At 43.6% G+C, this 21,281-nt stretch overlaps 1 protein-coding gene across 8 annotated transcripts in view; it reads left to right on the forward strand.

Annotated features, from left to right (window-relative positions):
- Positions 1–20,186, forward strand: part of CPEB1 (cytoplasmic polyadenylation element binding protein 1) — a 33,676-nt gene extending 13,490 nt beyond the window's left edge. For 3 of the 8 annotated variants that reach the window (XM_081965238.1, XM_081965240.1, XM_081965239.1), the window contains exons 4-12: positions 9,176–9,393; positions 10,309–10,558; positions 10,637–10,780; positions 11,789–11,893; positions 13,706–13,842; positions 15,301–15,499; positions 16,575–16,669; positions 17,594–17,674; positions 18,707–20,186. In XM_081965238.1, coding sequence (XP_081821364.1) covers positions 9,176–9,393; positions 10,309–10,558; positions 10,637–10,780; positions 11,789–11,893; positions 13,706–13,842; positions 15,301–15,499; positions 16,575–16,669; positions 17,594–17,674; positions 18,707–18,817 — 1,340 coding nt within the window. In that variant the 3' untranslated portion in view covers positions 18,818–20,186. The remainder of the gene's footprint in view (positions 1–9,175; positions 9,394–10,308; positions 10,559–10,636; positions 10,781–11,788; positions 11,894–13,705; positions 13,843–15,300; positions 15,500–16,574; positions 16,670–17,593; positions 17,675–18,706) is intronic. The other 5 variants (XM_081965242.1, XM_081965243.1, XM_081965244.1 and 2 more) reach the window with 3 other exon arrangements.
- The last annotated feature ends 1,095 nt before the right edge of the window (positions 20,187–21,281 follow it).

The following is a 21,281-nucleotide window of genomic DNA, read 5'->3' on the forward strand; positions in this document are numbered from 1 at the left end:
GGAGCAATTTGCATACGTCTTCCAGCCTCTTTGCCATTGGCTGCAGAAGGTCAAAGGCGGAGACTGATGGACCAGATAAAATCCCATTCTAGTAGTGGAGGCACCTGGTTATAAACCGGGAGACTGTGAATTCTAGTTCTGCCTTAGGCATGAAAGCCAGCTGGGTGACTTTGGACTAAGTCCTCTTTCTCTCTCAGTCAAAACCCACCTCATAGGGTTGTTGTGGGGAGAATGGGAGGGGAGGAGCATGAGATACGCCAGCCCTCTTTGAGTTACTTATAAAAACAATAAAGGCAGGATATAAATAAATAAATAAGCATCTCCTGTTTTTACTGCATTGGACATGATTGCAGGTTTGGCCCGTTCATATTTTTCTTCGGCCATCTCCTTCCCGCTGCAACGATTTCTTAAGGATGCTGCAAACAATTTGTCCCCTGCTTTGTGTTTCCAGTCTGTCTCCTTTGCCCCGTGGCAATCTCCTCTGCAGCCAGAAATGTTTAGACCAGGGGTGTCCAAACTTGGCAACTTTAAGACTTGTGGACTTCAACTCCCAGAATTCCCCAGCTTCATCAGTTCTGATTGGAAGATGGAGGGGATGGTAGGTAGGGAATTCTGGGAGTCCACAAGTCTTAAAGTTGCCAAGTTTGGACACCCCTGGTTTAGACAGAGAAATAATTTCGGATGGGACAACTCTTTTAAGTCAGCATCCACAAACAGTATTGTAGACGTGGGAATTCAGGTGCTCCTATTTTGGGGTACAGTTGTTATATTTCTACATAAGTAATCCTTGACTCCAGATTCAGTTTGGACCGGAATTTGGGTCATTTTTATTAGCATAGGTTCTTTCTCTCCATTTGTGATCGATGTAGCTATTAAGGTCTTACTGCTCATAGTCCTTGTTATTAACATTTGTATGTTAACGCAGTTGTTAAACAAGTCATCGTGTCACGGGGTCCAATTTTATTTTTATTGTGGTTGTTAAGCAAATCACACAGTCATTAAGGGACTCTTGATTTTGCCATTGACTTGACTTGTTAAAAGCTGGATGGCGTGGCCATAAATGGTGACCAGGAAACCCCAGGACATTGCAGCCATCCTAAATACAGGCCGGTATTTGCCAAGGGCTCGAATGTTGATCACATGACCCTGGGCATATTGCAGTGGTCGTAAGGGTGAGGACCTCACGTGAACAAAGCCACGTTTTTCAGAGCCATTTTCAAATTGTTGCTAGATTGTAAGTCAAGAACTATCTGTAGCATGTGTGTGTACATACATACATACATACATACATACATATGTGTTATTTCAAAGCACCTGTTATGCCCAAATGTGGGAGGGAGCATACTGCTTCCCTTTTGCCTTTCAGCTCCACCCTAGGAGCCTTCCAGGCAGGAAACCATTTTTTGTGTTGTGTTGTTTTGTGTTTTATTTATCAGCACAAAATGCAACACTAGATAGATAGATAGATAGATAGATAGATAGATGATAGATAGATAGATAGATAGATGATAGATAGATAGATAGATAGATAGATAGATAGATAGATAGATGATAGATAGATGATAGATAGATGATAGATAGATAGATAGATAGATAGATAGATAGATGATAGATAGATAGATAGATAGATAGATAGATAGATAGATAGATAGATGATAGATAGATAGATAGATAATATTTTGCTGATAAATAAATGAAGGGAGACTAGTATAGATCTATTTCAAGCTATTTAGTTCTCATCAGCTAGCCATACCCTTCCTGGGATTTGAACTTGGGCTATCTTACATGTTAGGCAGTTATAATAACCTCTAAGCCACAAGCTCTCCTCCCTTATCCTATTTACTTACACACACACACACACAGAGGTCTTGTTGTATTCAGGTCTTTTCCCGTGTAAGATTGATATATATACCCCCACTTTCTCTTCTTCCTTCTATTTTAGATAAAATAAAATATGCAGAATTTATTACTGTAAATAAAATAAGGAGTCCTTTATTAGTAATAGAGTTTGAGCAGGTTGGGAATCCAAACGAGGTCTGCATCGGCAGCAGTCAAAATTGTGAATCATGGAACTATGGGATTATTCACACAATACGCTGTTTTCCCAAAAAAGACATTTAGTGGTGGGTTGCATCCCTTTTGATCCCAGGGATGGGATAGATATAAGACAGGCTTATTTAAAAAAAAAAAAAAAAAACTTCTACCTCCTCATTGAGAGACTGCAGTTCCCATCTCTTGTCAAGATGATTGTTTTTAATCTGCTACTTGATTCTGACATTTTTATGCTTCCTTTTCGAAGCCACATCTCTCCCAAAGTGACCTGCGGTGGAGACTAAAACTTTTTGAGTGCTCCTCCTCTTAAAATTATCATTTGCTTTCTAGTAAGGAGACAGACATTTTGTGTGTGTGTGTGTGGTTTTTCTTCAATCTGTTGTTCAGGAGTACAATGCTCTTGCAAAGGGTGAGGTCCGGGAAGATTAATTGCTCTCCGCGGGAGAGTCCAAGTTTGTTACTGGATTTAGAGACTTAGAAAAAACAGTGCAGTTCGTGAATTCTGGATTTCTGCAGTTGGTTTCGCGACAGGGAGTTATATTTTTCCCTTCCTTTTTACAGCCGGGTTTACTCCAAGGAGGAGATTTTAGAAGGAGAGCTGAGTCATGGGTGTTAATATATGGGCCACTGGGAGTGGCAGACAGGCAAAACAACAGAAATAAATCAGAAGATAAAAAGACCTGCTTAATTTTATTCCTGGGAGAGGCTGCTCCAGGATGAGGATGCTGAAGTGGTACTCCAAAACATCTTCCTCTAATAGGGTTTTTGGAAAATCTCTGTTAAGAGCATTCCTCTTTTGTTTCCTCCTAGGATGCTCTGACTGTTTTCTTAAAGATTGATTAAAAGGTCTGTAAAAAGGCTAAGCTCCTTGGTTCATCTTTGTTTGCTTTGTGTGGCTGGTCCTTCGGCGATACTGAATTGTTTGCTTTTTTGCAACCTGAATTAATTTTTCTTGAATTAAGCGTAAGCCGTACTTGCCCTTTGCAAGAGAGAAATAAAAAAAAAACTTTCTTAGGACCCCTTTAGAGCGGAGATAGAAGGAATGAAAGGAAGTTAATTTCAAAGCTGTCGGAGGAGTTTGCTATGTTGACACGGGGATATACGCCAGCTTGCAAGAGTTACCTATATATCAGTCCAGTAGAAAATTCTTTTTTTTTAACCTGTCTGTTTGCTTAGCTCTTCTGTGGCTTCTCATTTGTGCCACAGGTGCTTGATAGGGGCTTCCATCACTGGAGGTTTTTAAGAAAAGAGTAGACAGCCATTAAAAAACATTTTTCTCCTCTAGAGGACGAACACAGGGAAGGTAGTGAAAAGGATAGCAAGGTACAAGACATGAAGGGGGGGGGCTGTGGCTCCACCTGGGGACAGGGAGGAAGGAGCAATATCGAAAAGGCTCAGGTCACAAAAATAAAAGTATTTGAAATATTTGTAATTGTTGATATACTAGAAAGTGACCAAGGAAAAATGATTGAACACATGGTTGATACAATGTAGAATAAGATTCTGTTTTTTGCTTATCTTTTATATCTCGTTTTTAATATTGTAAAAATTGTGAGATTTGGAGGGATTTCTACCACTAGCGTGGGAGCTGCCAAAATTTTCTATGCACCCCTTTACCTTTCCCCATAAATGTTTAAAAACCAATAAAATTCTTTTCTTTTCTTTTTTAAAAAAGTAAAGAGTAGACAGCCATCTATCTGAAACTGTATAGGGCAGTGATGGCAAAGCTTTTTGGCACTGAATGCCGAAAAGGGAGCGCACATGCGCCTGCGCCCATCAGGGCCGCAACGGGTCTCCTGCTTGAGCAGGGGGTTGGACTAAAAGACCTCCAAGGTCCCTTCCAGCTGTATTCTGATGGAGATTGCTGATTTCTTTGGGAACCTTTGATTTCAGAGTGACTGCAAAGAGTTGTGACTGCAGTAAGAAGAATCGGGAAAGACTGTTTCCCTAGGATCAAAATGTTCGGTTTGTACACCTAAAAGAACAGCATTAAGCGTTGCCCCGCATGAAGAAATCAGATAGATATATTAGAGGTGCTGGGTTGGGCATTCTAGCAATCCTTCCTTAAAGTCTACACAAACACAACTCGGAAAGTCCTGATCCAGAACGTAGTTGGTGCTGCAGAATTCAAAGAATTGGAGACATGGAATTCTGGGAAAACAAATTTGTATTCTTGGTATCTTTTTTGCAGTAAGATCTTAAACGCACACCCACCATGGTTACAGATGGGGAAAAATAGCCACATTTATATTGGAAAAGATCAGAGTAATTTTAATACGGAGTGAGGCAGGGGATTTGCAAGGAAGGGGAGTTAGACTGCTATTTAATTCACCCGTTACGCCAGGGTTTAGATGCAAGTTTTAAATCTTCTGATTGCATTAGATTGCTTTTTTATTACCTTATGGTTTTAAGAGTATAGTTCTTTTTTTTACAGACTTATCTTTTTTATTATTTTGTTATTGCCAAGTGTCCCTAGGAATTATATAATGGAAGGGCACTGTAAAATATTACTGTGCAGCCCACATAATGGAATTTCTGTTCCTAAAACCTAATTTGTCTTTTTACTTTTTTTGATATTTTGGGTGCATTTTGCTGCTGTTTTTTTGCAACTGGCAAGTACAGTTTTACAATTAATTCAACCAAAAAATATTAATCTACGTTTGTTAGATAACACTACACAGTTCTGGCAGGATAAGGGCGGGGGAATAGAATGATTTTTTTCCCCCAGTCATCTGGTCATTAGCGCTCTTCCTGAGACCTCTTGAGGCCACTTGGAGGTTTATCTATGCCCTCAGGGTCCCCTGAACAGAGCAAATGAGTGTGGAGCCTTCTTTTTTAAAAATAATAATAATAATACATTTTTATTATTTACATATATTGAACACAGTGTGATTGTCCTGGCCATAAAAGCCAAAGTGAAAACAAATAACATATATACTACTTAAACAGTGCTCATGTTGTACAATTATTTTTGACCCTCAAATTCATTCTTATACTATGATGCATATAGAGTACCGTGTTTCCCCAAAATAAGACAGGGTCTTAATTTCTTTTGACAACCCCCCCCCCCAAAAAAATAAGCGCTTGGCCTTATTTTTCGGGAGGTCTTATTATTTTTGAGGTGCAGGAGGCGGTGAACGTGGCCCCCTCATGGCTGCTGCTGTGTTGCAATATTTCCAGGGAGGGCTTATTTTCCGGGAAGGGCTTATTTTAGTGCAGGCGCTCAAAAGCTCACTTGGGCTTATTATCTGTGGAGGGCTTATTTTCAGGGAAACGGCATTTCATTCCAGGTCTCCCTACCCTAGTTTTTCCGTATTCCGACTTCCATCTCGTGCTTCTAACCATTGATAGAACCTGTTCCATGTGTCATAATATTCTGTCTCTCCTTTGTCTTTTATTTTTAACGTTAGTCTATCCATTTCTGCACAGACGGGCATCTTCCTTATTGTCTCCTCCTCTGAAGGGGTGTTTTCTCTCTTCCACTGCTGCGCATAACACCATTCTTGCTGCGGTCAGGATGTGTAATATTAGGTACCTTGTCCGATTATCATAGCCATCTGATATAATGCCTAATAGGAATAGTTCTGGCTTGAACTTTAACCGTTTTTCCTAAGTACCAGCCTTCTTAGAATTGCTGAAAGGACTGTGTTGTTGACTGGAAATTAGGGGGTGCCTTATCCTCCCCCCCCCTCTTGATCCCGCTTTCATACCAGCTGTCCTCTCTAGCTGCATCCCTTCAACAATATAAGGTCTCCTTCTATAACAGCTATATATAAGCACCAAGGACCACTGCCGTGAATATGGGGTTGGACTAGAAGACCTCCCAGGCCCCTCCCAGGTCAGTCTATCTTCCTCTGAATGTAGCCTGCTGTTTCTGGCTGACGAAAGGGTGTCGGTTCTTAGCTTTAGATCTTGAAGCACAGCATGTTTCATTAACATCTAAAAATAAACAAACTGCTAATATAGCAGTTGCACAGTAAACTGTCTCGGAAGAATTATTTATCCAAGCCCCTCTCAGCTCACGGTGTTCCAGCGATGTTTGCAGATCTCCTGGGATTTCTGCTGTTTACAGTGAGGCGCGGTTGGCTTTCTCTGACCTCGAATACCTGAAAGGGAATTTATTTTTATTTATTTTTCGAAAATGATTCTCCGGGGTCAGTTCAGTTTTGTTTGCCACCGTGATCTTAGGAGGCTTCCGAAGTTGGCAGTCATGAAAATAGAGCTAGTCTTCGACTTAACGACCACAATCGAGCCCCCAGATCTTGGCGGCTAAGCGAAATATTTGTTCAGTGAATTTGGCCTCATTTTACGTCCTCCTGTGCCACGGTTGTTAAGTGAACCACGGCTGTTGTTAAGCTGGTTAACAAGGTGTTTAAGTGAATCTGGCTTGTCGGGAAGTCGCAAAAGGGGATCCCGTGACCCTGGGAACATTGCAACCATCATAAATGTGAGTCAGTGGCCAATTGGCTGAATTTGGGTCACGTGAACAGTATGCAGCAGTCTCCGTTGTCAAAAGTGATCATAAATCACTTTTTTCCCAGTGCTGTTGCAACTTTGAATGCTCACAAAATCAACTGTTGTAAGTCAAAGACTGCTTGGACTGGAAATTAACCCTCATAGCATCAGCTAAGAAGGATGTCACCGTTGACATCCTTAATCCATGATTTGATTCCAGAATAAATCAGAGCATTTGCCTTGTTTATTGCATGTTGTGCAAACAGCTTCTGGCCTGCTTGGATCTTCCATTCCGTTGTCAGCCAAGATCCAAGTTCTTAAGCTGGATGTTTTATGAAGACGGAGAGACAAATATGAGAAACACTCGTCTGAAATCATGAGGGCTAGAAACCGTCTCTTGAAAGGTCAAATTTGAACCCTCCGACTCTGTAGATGAGTGTGGCATCTCCTCTCTTCTTTAGCCCAACGTGGTGCAAGGACTTTTGTGAATTATTTTTGCCCTGGAATCTTTTTGTGTTGTCAATCCAACACGGCTGCGTCAACCTCTTTGTTAGAGAAACATGGACAGGGAGTGAGTGTGTGTGTGTGTGTGTTTTTAAACAAAGCTGCACAAGCTCCTGGCTGTGATATACAGCCTTTAGTGTATGGTCTGGTGATTGGTCCATGTGATTGTAGAAAAGACAGTGTTGTGTAGGAGGGCATGTGTGAGGTTTTTTTTTTCCCCAGTGTGGGAGGGGACTGGCTGTAAAAGAGATTTTATCCATCAGCTTCCAAAGATTTTCTAAGCTGAAGTCAAATAATTCAGGATGGTGGCTTGCCGTTTACAGCGTTACAGGTGACTGCTGAAACCAGTGGTTTGCAGTAAACTAGGTTTAGTCTAACAAATGAGGAAATGTAAGATGCCAATGGCAGGCCAGACAGATTAATGGATGGAAGGACATCAGGTATCCTGGGGTTATAAAGACAAATACGAGTATTCCTCAATTAGAAAGCCACTTATCTGAAATAGTATAGGTTCTCCTGCTTGAGCAGGGGGCTGGACTAGAAGACTTCCAAGGTCCCTTCCAGCTTATTCTGTTCTATTCTGTTCTATTCTATTCTATTCTTTTCTTTTCTTTTCTATTTTCTATTTTCTATTCTATTTTCTTTTCTATTCTATTTTCTATTCTATTTTCTATTCTATTCTATTCAACTTGCGACCACAGTTGAGCCAAAAGTTTCCATTGCTAAACAAGGCAGTTATAAAATCAGTTCTGCCCCATTTTATGACATTTTTTGCCACAGTTGCTAAGTGAATCATCAGTCGTTAAGCGAACCTTGACTTTGCTTTGTCAGTGTCAGCCGAGAAGATTGCAAAAAGCGATTGTTACGTGATCACGGAACAGTGCAACTGTCATAAATACATGCCAGTTTGCCAAGTGCCTGGATTTTGATCATGTGAACCCTGGAAATGCCGCGCCGGTCACCAGAATGAAAAACCATGAGTTGCTTGTTTTCAGCGTCATAACTCTGAATGGCCATTAAACAAAGACTTGTAAAGTCAAGGACTACTTGTATGCCCTTATCCAAAAGTTGTGGGAGCTTCATCCCTGAAGGCTTTCAAGAAAAGACTGGACTGCCATCTGTCAGAAACGGTGTAGGGTTTCCTGCTTGGGTGGGGGGGTTGGACTAGATGACCTACAAGGTCCCTTCCAACTCTGTTAAATCTGTTTGCATTTTTAGCATTTTGAGAGCCAGCTTCGAGGGCTGATGAAGTTCAAGCAGCCAGAATGGAGGGAAATTTAAAGCGATGCCTAATGAAGTCAGATGTTTTCTTTTTTTAACCTCTCCAAGAACGGGGATGGGCCTATGAGTTTCTTTAGAGGGGAGTCATTTGGTACTGCTGACGGGGGAATTCTGGGAGTTGAAATCCACATGTCGGAAAGCTGCTAAGGTTTGAAAAACACGGGCATAAATTAAATATTGGAAGTCCCAAAGGTGGTTTGTTTCTGTTTTTTTCTCCTTCCAAGCACCCATTGGACTTCCTGCTTTTTCTTTGAAGACGTTTCGCTTCTCATTCAGGAAGCTTCTTCAGCTCTGACCGGATGGTGGGGAATGGAAGGATTTCCTCAGCGGGACACAGATAAACCTCTAAGTGGCCTCAATGACAATCTTAAAAAAAGGATTCAAACGACCAGCTGTCTGCAAGGAATATAAATCCTTCCATTCCCCACCATCTAGTCCAGGGGTGTCCAAACTTGGGAACTTTAAGACTTGTGGACTTCAACTCCCAGAATTCCCCAGCCAGCCATTCTGGGAGTTGAAGTCCACAAGTCTTAAAGTTCCCAAGTTTGGACACCCCTGGACTAGTCAGAGCGGAAGAAGCTTCTTAGATGAGAAGCGAAACTTCTTCAAAAGAAAAAACAAGGAAGTCCAGTTGCTTGTTGGGGGGGAAAGCCACCTTTGGGACAACCATGACCTTGGATGACTGAGAATGGACCTAGATAAACATTGGAAGCGCTTCTGCATCCTAGTACATGTGAATGCAGACCCATAATGGATTTTTTTCCCTTTTGATTCTTCTTTTTTTCCCGCAATTCCAAAGGTGTCTGAGTTTGAAGGAAGCAGACATTAGGTGCCGCCGCTCTAGGAACTCTTCGTTCACCATCTTTTCTGTCCTGCTTTGCAGTTCTCAACATGCTCAGCAATCCTTTCGGGAAGCCGTCGCTGGGCTTCCTGCCCCTGGATCCCATCGGCTCGGAGCTGAGCGAGAACCTCCCAACTCCCACCTTGAGGGCCTCGCGCTTGGACAGCAGCCGCTCCCTTCTCTATTCCCGCTCCAGCAGCCCCTCCGACTCGGACACCAGTGGATTCAGCTCTGGATCTGACCACCTTTCAGATCTGATCGTAAGAAACCATGGATAGATAGATAGATGATAGATAGATAGATAGATGATAGATAGATGATAGGTAGATAGATGATAGATAGATAGATAGATAGATAGATAGATAGATAGATAGATAGATGATAGATAGATAGATAGATAGATAGATAGATAGATAGATAGATGATAGATAGATAGATGATAGATAGATAGATAGATAGATGATAGATAGATAGATGATAGATAGATAGATAGATGATAGATAGATAGATAGATAGATAGATAGATAGATAGATAGATAGATAGATATTTCTCTCGCGTGGTTTTGGGGATGGAGGTGGAAGGGAATTAGAACATCTCGCGTTGTGCTTAAACCTGATTAAATTAGATTAAATTACCGTATTTTTTGGAGTATAAGATGCACACACACACACACACACACACACGGGTGAAAATGTACCGTATTTTTGGAGTATAAGACGCACCTTTTCACCTCAAAAAAAGAGGCTGAAAATCTTGGTGCGTCTTATACATTGAATACAGTATTTTTGGCCTCACAAAATCCCACCCCCTTCACCAAAATGGCTGTGCGTAGCCTTTAGGAGGCTTCCAGAGTGATTCTGGTGGCTGGGGAGGGCAAAAATGAGCAAAGGATGGGCTGTTTTTTGCCCCCCCCCCCCAGCCCCTAGGAGCACTCTATAAGCCTCCTAAAGGCTATGCATGCCCTTTTTTTGACAAAAAACGGGCCCATTTTGGTGAAAAACAGGCCATTTTTGGGAGGCCTACAGAGTGCAAAAACTAATTTGGCTCTTCAAATTGGTGTGTCTTATACTCCGGTGCATCTCATACTCTAAAAAATACGGTAAGTGCATCTTATAGACTGAATGTGGGTGTTTTTGACTTTTTTCACTGTGCCTCTGATGAACGTCTTTTGCAGTCAAGTCTGCGTATCTCACCTCCTCTGCCATTCCTGCCCATCGGAGGCATAACCAGAGATTCCTTGACTGGAGCAGGATCTCGCCTGGATCAAGAGCAGGCTGCCTTGGCTGCGGTCACCTCCTCCACCTCAGGCGCCTTCTCCAAGCAGTGGCCTGGGGCCTCTTCCTGGCCATCCTGGAACATCCCGGACTCTCCGGAGGACACCTTCAGCATAGAAAGAGAAGCCAGGCTCCACAAGCAAGCTGCAGGTGAGCCAAACCTTGGCGCTGTGTCAGGGTGACCAAGAGAGGCCAGGTAAGTATTCCACCATTGTCCCCACCTCATAGGTGAAACTTCTCTGTGGCTTTTGTCTCCAGCTGTGAATGAGGCAACCTGCACTTGGAGTGGGCAGCTCCCACCTAGAAACTACAAAAACCCCGTTTACTCCTGCAAGGTGTTTTTAGGAGGTGTTCCCTGGGACATCACAGAAGGTGAGTCCCTGACAGCTCTTGTGTTGTTGTTGTTGTTGTTGTTGTTGTTGTTAGGTGCGAAGTTGTGTCCGATCTATCACGACCCCATGGACAATGTTCCTCCAGGCCTTCTTGTCCTCTCCCATCCTCTGGAGTCCATTTAAGCTCACGCCAACTGCTTCGGTGACTCCATCCAGCCACCTCCTTCTCTGTCTTCCCCTTCTTCTTTTGCCCTCAATCTTTCCCAGCATCAGGCTCTTCTCCAGGGAGTCCGTCCTTCTCATTAGGTGGCCAAAGGATTTGAGTTTCCGAAGATGATAGATAGATGATAGATAGATAGATAGATGATGATAGATAGATAGATAGATAGATAGATAGATAGATAGATAGATAGATAGATAGATAGATAGATAGATGATAGATGATAGATAGATAGATAGATAGATAGATAGATAGATAGATAGATAGATAGATACTGTAGATGATATATAGATACATAGATAGATAGGCAGATACTGTAGAAGATAGATAGATAGATGATAGATAGATAGATGATAGATAGATGATAGATAGATAGATAGATGATAGATAGATAGATAGATAGCTTCGGTGACTCCATCCAGCCACCTCCTTCTCTGTCATCCCCTTCTTCTTTTGCCCTCCATCGTTCCCAGCATGAGGCTCTTCTCCAGGGAGTCCTTCCTTCTCATTAGGTGGCCAAAGGATTTGAGTTTCCTCTTCAGGATCTGGCCTTCTAAAGAGCAGTCAGGGTTGATCTCCTCTAGGACTGACCGGTTGGATCACCTTGCAGTCCAAGGGACTCAATGCAGGAGTCTTCTCAAGCACCAGAGTTCAAAGGCCTCCATTCTTTGGAGCTCAGCCTTTCCCGTGATTTCCGCCACCAGTTTGGGCGAACCTGTCCTAACTGGCTGAATGCCACCTCTGATCCTACTTCACGGGTTTGAGTGGGGAAGGTGAGTTTTGTTGGTGTTCCTCCTGGCTAACGAAGTCTGTCTCTCTTCCGTGCAGCGGGTCTGATCAGCACCTTCCGTGTGTTTGGCTCGCTGAGAGTGGAGTGGCCTGGTAAGGATAGCAAGCATCCCCGCTGCCCTCCCAAAGGTAATATGCCTAAAGGTAATACAGACATGGTAGGAATTCTTTTTATCCATGCTTCCTATAGACCACTGAGGGCTCCTGGGCATGAATGCATGCTGGTGACGGACAAGGAGAGCACGGTAAGGTGGGCGGCCGCCTCCTAGTGCACAGGTGCTTCCTTTCACCCTCTTCTCCACCTTGCCAAGGGAAAACGGCACACCTGAAGCTACTCAGGGCTAAGGACAGCAGGTCTTTCGGGCAGGGGGAGAGGGACCCCCAGTGCCCTCAACAGTTGTCCCCTTCGCATGCATCAGGACCACATTATCCTACCATCCTAGGTGAGAAGGCACCTTGAAGGTTTGTTGGTCCAGCTCACAAGGAATATAGAACCACCAAGCTTGGAGAAGGAAGGAGGGTACGGTTGTAGGGGGGGGGAAATGAGGCAGCCCCGAGAAAGAAGAAGTGTGAGGAAGAAACTCAAGTGCCCAATGCCTTGATTTTGTTCAGTATAGCGATAACAATAGTAATAGCACTTAAGACTTATATACCGCTTCAGTGTGCTTTTACAGCCCTCTTTAAGCGGTTTACAGAGTCAGCCTCTTGCCCCCAACAATCTGGGTCCTCAATTTACCCACCTTGGAAAGGTGGAAGGCTGAGTCAACCTTGAGCCGGTCGGCATCGAACTGCTGACAATCAGCAGAATTATCCTGCGATACTGCATTCTAACCACTGCGCCACCACAATTCATGGTATAAAATGGGACGGAGAGAAATAATCTTGGACAGGCTTTCTGGGCTCCATTTTTCTAGACGGCCATCAAGAATATTCCTGGAATCCTGTTTCTTGACCTGCCTGCTTTTGAAGGGTTCACATCCACCTTGAAAGCCTGTCCGGGTTGCCCTCTGTCCTGGCTGAGCCCTGAACAAAATCAAGGCACGGTTATCAGTTGCTTTCCCACGCTTCTCTCCATCGTAGGATCTTTTCGGCAAGTCCCTTCATACCTGTTGAGTCCTTCCTTCTACATTGCTTTACAAACTCTCCTGTCCAGCGCAGGAATCCCGAGGCCATTTCAGACAGACAGCTACCCAATCTTGATTTGAAAACCTCCAGTGGTGCATCCAGGACTGTTCCATTAGTAAACGCCTCTCTTGGTCCAGATGTTTTGGGGCTCCCCTATTGGTTCCTGTCCTCTAATCAAGTCCTACAAACTGTTTCCTGTGAGATACATCAGTATATCCCAACCTTGGCAGGACTACAACTTTGTCTCCTGGTTTTCTACCCTGATGCCTTAACCACCCTTGTTGTGGCGAATCTAAGGAACGCCGCACGCAGGGCCATCCCGCATGGGATGCATGGCCTCGCTGGCTCCTCTACTGCATTCCTGTGCCCGTCCGCGTGCAAAGAGCAGCATTTTGATCAGCCGTGCGCATTCCGGCACCCGAACAGCCAGCTGTTTCTCAGGCGCATGCACGCACCGGAAACTGGAAGTTTGGGTACCGGTGCATGCATTCACAATGGACCACTGCACCCTAACCAGGTTTCGGCACTCCCGCATGCATGAGGACTAGCGAGGCTGCACATTCCAAGCAGGGTGGTTTTGTGTGCCATTTCCAGCACGCAGGTCGGCACGCGGTGATGTGAAAGGTTGGCCTTCACTGCACTAGGCTAAGTAGAATATCCTGGTTAATATTGTGCTTCCTCCAATTATCAGATGTGGGGAAGTGTTACTGAATGTTCCCAAAAGTGTTGAACCGATAGAAAAAAGCACCTCTTAATATTAATTATGTGGGAAGAGAACAGATGTGTCCTGTAGTCTTAAGTTCTTCTCTCTCTCTGTCTCTCTAATCATAGGTTATGCCTACTTAGTGTTTGAATCTGAGAAGTCTGTACGTGCCTTGCTCCAAAATTGCTCCCGAGATCTGCTAAGCCCCAGCGGCCTTAGCGAATATTACTTCAAGATGTCTAGCCGCAGAATGAGATGCAAGGAGGTGAGTCTGGCCTCTACTCGAGGTGCAAATTAAATCATCAAGTCAAAAGTCCGTTGCAAAGATCAGAGTTTACACGCAGACATGTCCACAATATGCGCCTGGCTCTTTCTCATTTAGGGGCTGCCTCTTTTAACAACCATTCACAGTTACAGCAGTGATGAAAAAGGTACTTTAATCTTCGTACTGGTAGTCCTTGACTTACTCAGCTCTGAAAAGGGGGACTTACACGCTTTTTTTTCGCACTTAACAACCATTGTAGCATCCCATGGTCACCTGATCAAAATTCAGAGGCTTGGCAACTGGAATGTACTTAAGACAGTTGCAGTGACCCAGGGTTATATGATCCCCTTTTGCAACCTTCTGACAATGGGGAAGCCAGACTCCCTGAATAACCATGTTACTAACTTAACGGCTATCGGCGATTCGCTTAACAACTGCAGGAAGAAAAGTCGTAAATGGGGCAAAGCTCACTTAACAACATAAATTTTGGGCTTATTTGTGGTCATAAGTTGAGGACTACCTGTATTCACGATGTTCGCAGGTCTGCGAAGCAGAGGAAAGTTGAAGTGAAATTGTGAAATCGCAAACTTCACTTAGTTGCATGTTTTAAACATGGAACTTGGCCTCTTAAAACCTGAGCAGATATACCGTATTTTTTGGAGTATAAGACACACCTTTTTCCCTCAAAAAAAAGGCTGAAAATCTGGGTACGTCTTATACATTGAATACAGCATTTTTTGCCTCCTGAAACCCTGCCCCTTTCACCAAAATGGCCATGCAGAGCCTTTAGGAGCTTTGCAGAGTATTTCTGGGGCTGGGGAGAGCAGAAATGAGCGAAAAATGGGCCATTTTTTGCTCAATTTTGGCCTTCCAGCCCCCAGGAGCACTCTATAAGCTTCCTAATGCCCTTTTTTGACAAAAAAAAACCAACAGGGCCGTTTTTGTGAAAAACCGACTGTTTTTTGCTCATTTTTGCAACCCCCCCCCCCCCGAGCAGTCTACAAGCCTCCTAAGGGGTATTCATGCCCTTTAAAAAAAAAAAAAAACCAGGTCCGTTTTTGCAAAAAACTGGCCGTTTTGGGGAGGTTTGCAGAGTGCGAAAACTTTTTCATTTTTTTAATTTGCCTCTTCAAAACCTTGGTGCCTCTTATACTCCGAAAAATACGGTAACTGCCTGCATTTGCCAAGCAGTGCCTGGAAACAAAGAGGCAGGTTTGGTGCCCAAAGGACTGGTCATAGAAGTCGAGCCTTAGGTGGCCTTTGGAGAGGTCAAGCCAAGCAGACACACCAGTATTCGGGATTAGTTTTTGCAGCTCAAATGAGGCCGGAGTTACAGGGGAGATGCTGGCTGGGGAATTCTGGGAATTGAAGTCACGGAGCTACCTGGCGCTTGGTTTAAAGGAACGGGGTGGGATTGTGTGTGGATGGCTTGAACAGCGCTAACCATTGTGCCTGCAGGTGCAGGTGATCCCATGGGTCTTGGCCGATAGCAACTTCGTGCGCAGCCCAACTCAGAGGCTGGACCCTGGGAAAACGGTCTTCGTGGGAGCTCTTCACGGGATGCTGAATGCAGAAGCCCTGGCAGGAGTCCTGAATGACCTGTTTGGTGGGGTTGTCTATGCAGGTATTGACACAGACAAGCACAAGTATCCCATTGGTAAGTAAAGCCGGTCCTTGGCGGTTAGTGCCTTCGGTGGGGATGGCATTTGGGGCTTTGGGGAACCAGTGGCTTTCCCCATATAGGAACTCAAGGGAAGAAGAAGAGACTTAACTACCTTGGTTTCACTGTTGGACTGTGGTGAGCACGGGTGGCAGAGAAGGTCTCACTAGTGGTCATTTTAATTGAACTGAGGCTGGATGAGGGTGCTAAGAGCCATGGTGGCTCAGTGGTTAGAATGAGTATTGCAGGTTAATTCTGCTGATTGCCAGCAGTTCAATCCCAAGTATTGCAATCTATCTCTGTTTCTGTCTATCTGCCTATTTATCTATCATCTATCTGTCTGTCTGTCTGTCTATCTATCTATCTATCTATCTATCTATCTATCTATCTATCATCTATCTATCTATCTATCTATCTGGTGTGGTTGTGCAGTGATTAGAATGTAGTCTTGCAGGCTATTTCTGCTGGGGGCAAGAGGCTGACTCTGTAAATCGAGTGCTGTAAAGAACTATAAAGCAGCATTTCAGTGCTACTGCTATTCTCCAGTTGATCTTTGCCAATTCTTGACAACGGGGCAGAATGAAAAATGGGTTTTCCTCCCCCAGTATGTGTTGCACTGGACATCTTGAATGTTATTAAAAATGGACAAAATCTGTTTTCAGTTCAGGTTGACTTGGCAATATTTTTACCTCTATGCATCTGTTGCCTTCCTGAATTAATCCTCGGTTATTAAGATCAAAATGTATTTCAACAGGACCAAAAAAAAGCCAGCTGAGAGGTGTGAAATTTTATTAATATTCAAGTTCCAATCTAAATCTTAATCGGAAAGGTGCAATAAGGACATTTCATGCAGAAATAAGCTACGGTTCAGTTCCTGAAACGAACATTTTTTTTCATATTGTCATCTTTCTAATCTGGGTCTCTAGACAGATAAACTGCTCAGAAACCACTCTTCCTTCTCTTGACCCAGTAGGGCAGACCTTGTAGTAAGTCACCTGCATGCCGACTCATAAAGCTTTGTTGTTGATCTGCCTCTCAGTCTTATTGTACTAATAAACTGGCTTATTTACAGGGTCTGGACGTGTCACCTTTAACAACCAGCGTAGCTATCTGAAAGCAGTCAGTGCTGCATTTGTGGAGATCAAAACAACAAAGTTTACAAAAAAGGTAATGGGACCCCAGGTCATAAGCTTCGTAGTGTGGAGACACTGAAGCTTGTAGCATGGCAAGTCCATCTGTGAAGTCAGGGGTAGAGATCCTGGTTGGAGTGAAAGATTTATTGATTCCGTTTCTATAGCCACCCACCTCAAACAAGAGACTCTGGGTGTTGAAACAAAACACTTAAAACAGTTACAACCTAGAACAGAATTAATGCAAGAAACACGGAAGACAGTATGTACTAAAACTGTTGGGCTTTGCGTTCCCCAAGTACCAAGACTAACAGAGAATCAGCAAAAAGAATACAAGAGTGCAGAGAAGAGCAAAGGAGATGATTAGAGACTGGAAACTAAAACATATAAAGAACGGTTGCAGGAACTGGATATGTCTAGTTTGATGAAAAGAAGGACTAGGGGGAGGCATGATAGCAGTCTTCCAATATCTCAGGGGCTGCCACAAAGAAGAGGGAGTCAAACTATTCTCCAAAGCACCTTCAGGCAGGACAAGAAGCAATGGATGGAAACTAATTAAGGAGAGAAGCAAGTTAGAGCTAAGGAGAAATTTCCTGACAGTAAGAACAATTAATCAGTGGAACAGAAATTGCCTCCAGAAGTTGTGAATGCTCCCAACACTGGAAGTTTTTAAGAAGATGTTGGATAAAGCAGGGGGTTGGACTAGAAGATCTCCAAGGTCCCTTCCAACTCTGTTATTTCATTCTATTCTAAAATTATACATAATCTACTGTGAATGTTTCATAAGGCGATCTGAGTGAGGGAACCATTTATGGTTTTACCCTTACTGCAGTTTTGCAGATCATTTCCCAAAGCAGCATTGACACATCCCTTATTCTGTTCAATTAACCAAAGGGTCGTGTCCCCTTTTCTCACGATGCTTCCATTCAAAGGGGGTGAATTTCCTTTTCTCTCTCTACAGGTTCAGATTGATCCGTATCTAGAAGATGCGATGTGTCAGATTTGCAGATCTCAGCCGGGTCCTTTCTTCTGTAGAGATCAGGTATACGCTCCTATCTCCATCCTTGGTCTGAAAATCTGGTGAAAGATGTCCCTTTTTATTGTTTTGTTCTACTAGGGTATATTGTAAACATGTCATACAGTGGTGAAATCCTCCTCGTTTGGCCGAACCAGTAGGAACAATTGTTGTTGGTTCTGCAAAAAGGTAGTAAAAAAAACTTCCAAGGATCGTGCGATCGTTGGGAGCTTTTTGTTTTTGATTTTTAAAGCATTTGTTTTTCTGCAGACTCGGGCGAATAGGAAGGAAGAAAATGCTTTAAAAAGCTAAAAAAAAAATCTTCTGACAATTGCATGGATCAGCTGTGAGCCGTTTCGGACAAATAGGCAGGAAAAAAAATACTTTTTAAAAAAAAGATTCCGATAATCATATTCATACTAAAACATATGAAGAACGGTTGCAGCAGGAACTGGGTGTGTCTAGTTTAATGAAAAGAAGGACTAGGGGAGACATGATAGCAGTCTTCCAATATCTCAAAGAAGAGGGAGTCAAGCTATTCTCCAAAGCACCTGAGGGCAGGACAAGAAGCAACGGGTGGAAACTAATTAAGGAGATAAGCAACCTAGAACTAAGGTGAAATTTCTTGACAGAACAATTAATCAGTGGAACAGAAGTTGCCTCCAGAAGTTGTGAATGCCCCAACACTGGAAGTCTTTAAGAAGATGTTGGATAGCCATTTGTCTGGAACGGTATAGGGTTTCCTGCCGAGGCAGGGGGTTGGACTAGAAGACCTCCAAGGTCCCTTCCAACTCTGCTATTGTAAAAGCATTTCTTTCCAGCCTATTCGCCCAAACCGGCAGGAAAAAAATGCTTTAAAAAGTGGGGGAAAAAGGTTGGCCATGCCCACCCAGTCACATGACCCACCACCAAGCCACGCCCACAGAACCGGTGGCCAAAAAAAAAAAAGTGGTGTCCTATGAAAGAGTCTGACGTGTATCTGCTTTCAGCATAAACAGTAGGACCTTAGTTGCAAGGTGGCTTCAGACCTTCTCATGATCTTCTTGGTTCCACCACTAGATGTGCTTCAAATACTTCTGTCGCTCTTGCTGGCACTGGAAACATTCCATGGAGATCCTACACCACCACCGTCCACTGATGCGTAACCAGAAGAACCGCGACGCCAGCTAGAGCAGCGTTGGCGAGCTGCTCCTGTTTGCCGGGCAAAGCTCTTCCGTTGACTTAAGAGAAGAGAAGCCCACCGATCCTAGTTGGTGCCACACCCAGGCTGGGGGAGATGCCCGTCGGAAGGACTAACGGGGGAACCTTGCCTTCACGTTTGCACTTGCTGGTCTTTCTTTGTTTCTGCACTAATGCACAGTGAAGTTTTTTTCGTTTGGGGAGGGGGGGGTTGTGAGGGGGGAGGGGCCCCTCGAAACAATTCTGCAGTTCCCAGACTTTGGTTCCTTGCCTGCTGAGGAGAAGCATCAAGGGACCATAGGTTGAGAAGGTATTGGACGCAGATGCCTTCAAATTTCTTATTTATCAAGGGCCCTTTTTTTACATTTCTTGCAATACTGATGGTAGAATGCATAATAATGCAGTTCTCATTGGCTCCACTTTGTTTGCAGTTGCCATACAGTGCCTTTCCATTCGTTTAACCTTTCCCTCCCCTCCCCTTCCCCTTCCCCTTTCCCCATCTGAACGGAATAAACTGGATGTTCAGCTGGTGTTTTTTACTGTAACAACAAGGAGACATTGTTCTTCACTTGAAACCAAAATCATATTTCATATTTTACGCTCCAGGATTTTTACCAGTTCCTTTTTACACTCTTGAAATGGTTTTTAAGCCGTTTGAGACGAGATTTTTTTCTTTCCTGGCAGCTTTTAACATCCTTGCAACTTATTTCTGGGAGCTGTTAGTTTAAAAAAGAAAAAAGGAAAAAAAAACCAACAACAACAATAATAATAATTCCCAGTTGTGAATAGCAGTATTTGCAATCCCGCGAAGGGCAGGATATTTTGGATTTTGAAACTGGACCGGATAAATGGATCTTTGATCTGCTGTATATAGTTCGTTGCACTTTTAAGTTGCACTTCCGGGGGCTTGACAAAAAGGTTTTTAATCACAAAAGTCACAAGACTTCAATTTTCTTTTTTTATGTCTTGAGCGGAGGTAAGGGCTGCGCTGGGTCGGGCCAGCAAAGATTTTACGAGGAACCCTTTTCTCTTTTAGAGGGACGGCCCCCTCGGGCGCTGTGGGAGCAGCCCCACCGATTGCGCTGGGAGTTGAAGTTTTGATTTTGTTTTATTTTGGGTTTTCTTCCCCCCCCCTTGTCTCTTGGAAAGCTGTGTGCCAAAGAACGAATGTTCTAAGTTCTCCCTTTTTCCTGCTGAGCTCATGTTGCATATTCCAGCTGCTCTTTGTGGGGTTGTTGTGAAGCAGTATGTGAAGTCTACCTCATTGTAGCATATGCGGGCAAGACTGCATTCTCCTACAGTTGTGTGGAGTAAGCTGTGATGTAGTTCTTGGCACATAATAAAACACGTTGCAGCAGAACTTCCGGCTGGTGTGGTGTTTTTTTCAGGGCTGGAGGTTGGAAGAGACGGGAGAATCTGAAGGCTGCCGTCTGTGTACAAATAATCCTTGATTTGTGACCGCAAACGAGCCCAAAATGACATTAACATTGTACTGCAAAGTAGGGCATATAAAACCTTTGCCAGACCAATCCTCCAATACAGCTCGTCTGCCTGGAATCCACACTGTATATCAGACATTTAACACAATTGAGCGAGTCCAGGGGTATTTCACGAGAAGAGTCCTCCACTCCTCTGCTCACAATAGAATCCCTTATGCCACCAGGCTTGAAAGTTTGGGCTTGGAGAGCCTAGAACCAAGCCGCCTAAGTGTACTGCACAAAATTGTCTGCTACACCATCCTACCTGTCAATGACTTCTTTCAGCTTCAACCTCAATAATACACAGGCAAACAATAGATACAAACTCAAGGTAAACCGCTCCAAACTCGATTGCAGAAAATACAACTTCAGCAACTCCTGGAATGCTCTACCTGACACTGTTGTTACAGCCTCAAACCCCCAAAACTTTAAACGGTCTACCGTGGACCTCACCCCATTCCTAAGGTCTGTAAACGGGGCGTGCCTACCGTCCTTGTCCTCCTGTCCCCATTTATTTGTATTCATTTCCGTTTGAAAGGACCCCCAGGGGAATATCTTTTATTTCTGCGGCATCAGTATATAACTTTTTCTCAAACCAAATTGCTGCCCTCTTGATGCTGTCTGATCAATACATTTGCTCGGCCTTTGGTTAAGATCAAATGTCAAAAGCAGGGCAGTGTTTATTGTGTAGAAACACAGGCAAGGCTAATGCATTCTGTTGTAATTGTGTTTTGCATTGTCATGTCTAGGCTGTGGGAAGTCTAGTTAGATTTAAGACTTCAATAACTGCATAACGTTTGCAGCTTTGCAGAAATGCCAGTTTTAAAAAAAGGAGCTCTTCATAGATTTCACATATCAAGCCCGTTTTCTGACTGCAAATTTATTTATTAATCAAATTTATATAGTTGCCCATCTTTCCCTCAAAGGGGACTCTGGATGGTGCACGACAATAAGCAAAACAGTCAATATAAAGCCAG

This window comes from Natrix helvetica (genome assembly GCF_964273705.1).
Source record: "Natrix helvetica genome assembly, chromosome: 12".
NCBI classification, from domain to species: domain Eukaryota; kingdom Metazoa; phylum Chordata; class Lepidosauria; order Squamata; family Natricidae; genus Natrix; species Natrix helvetica.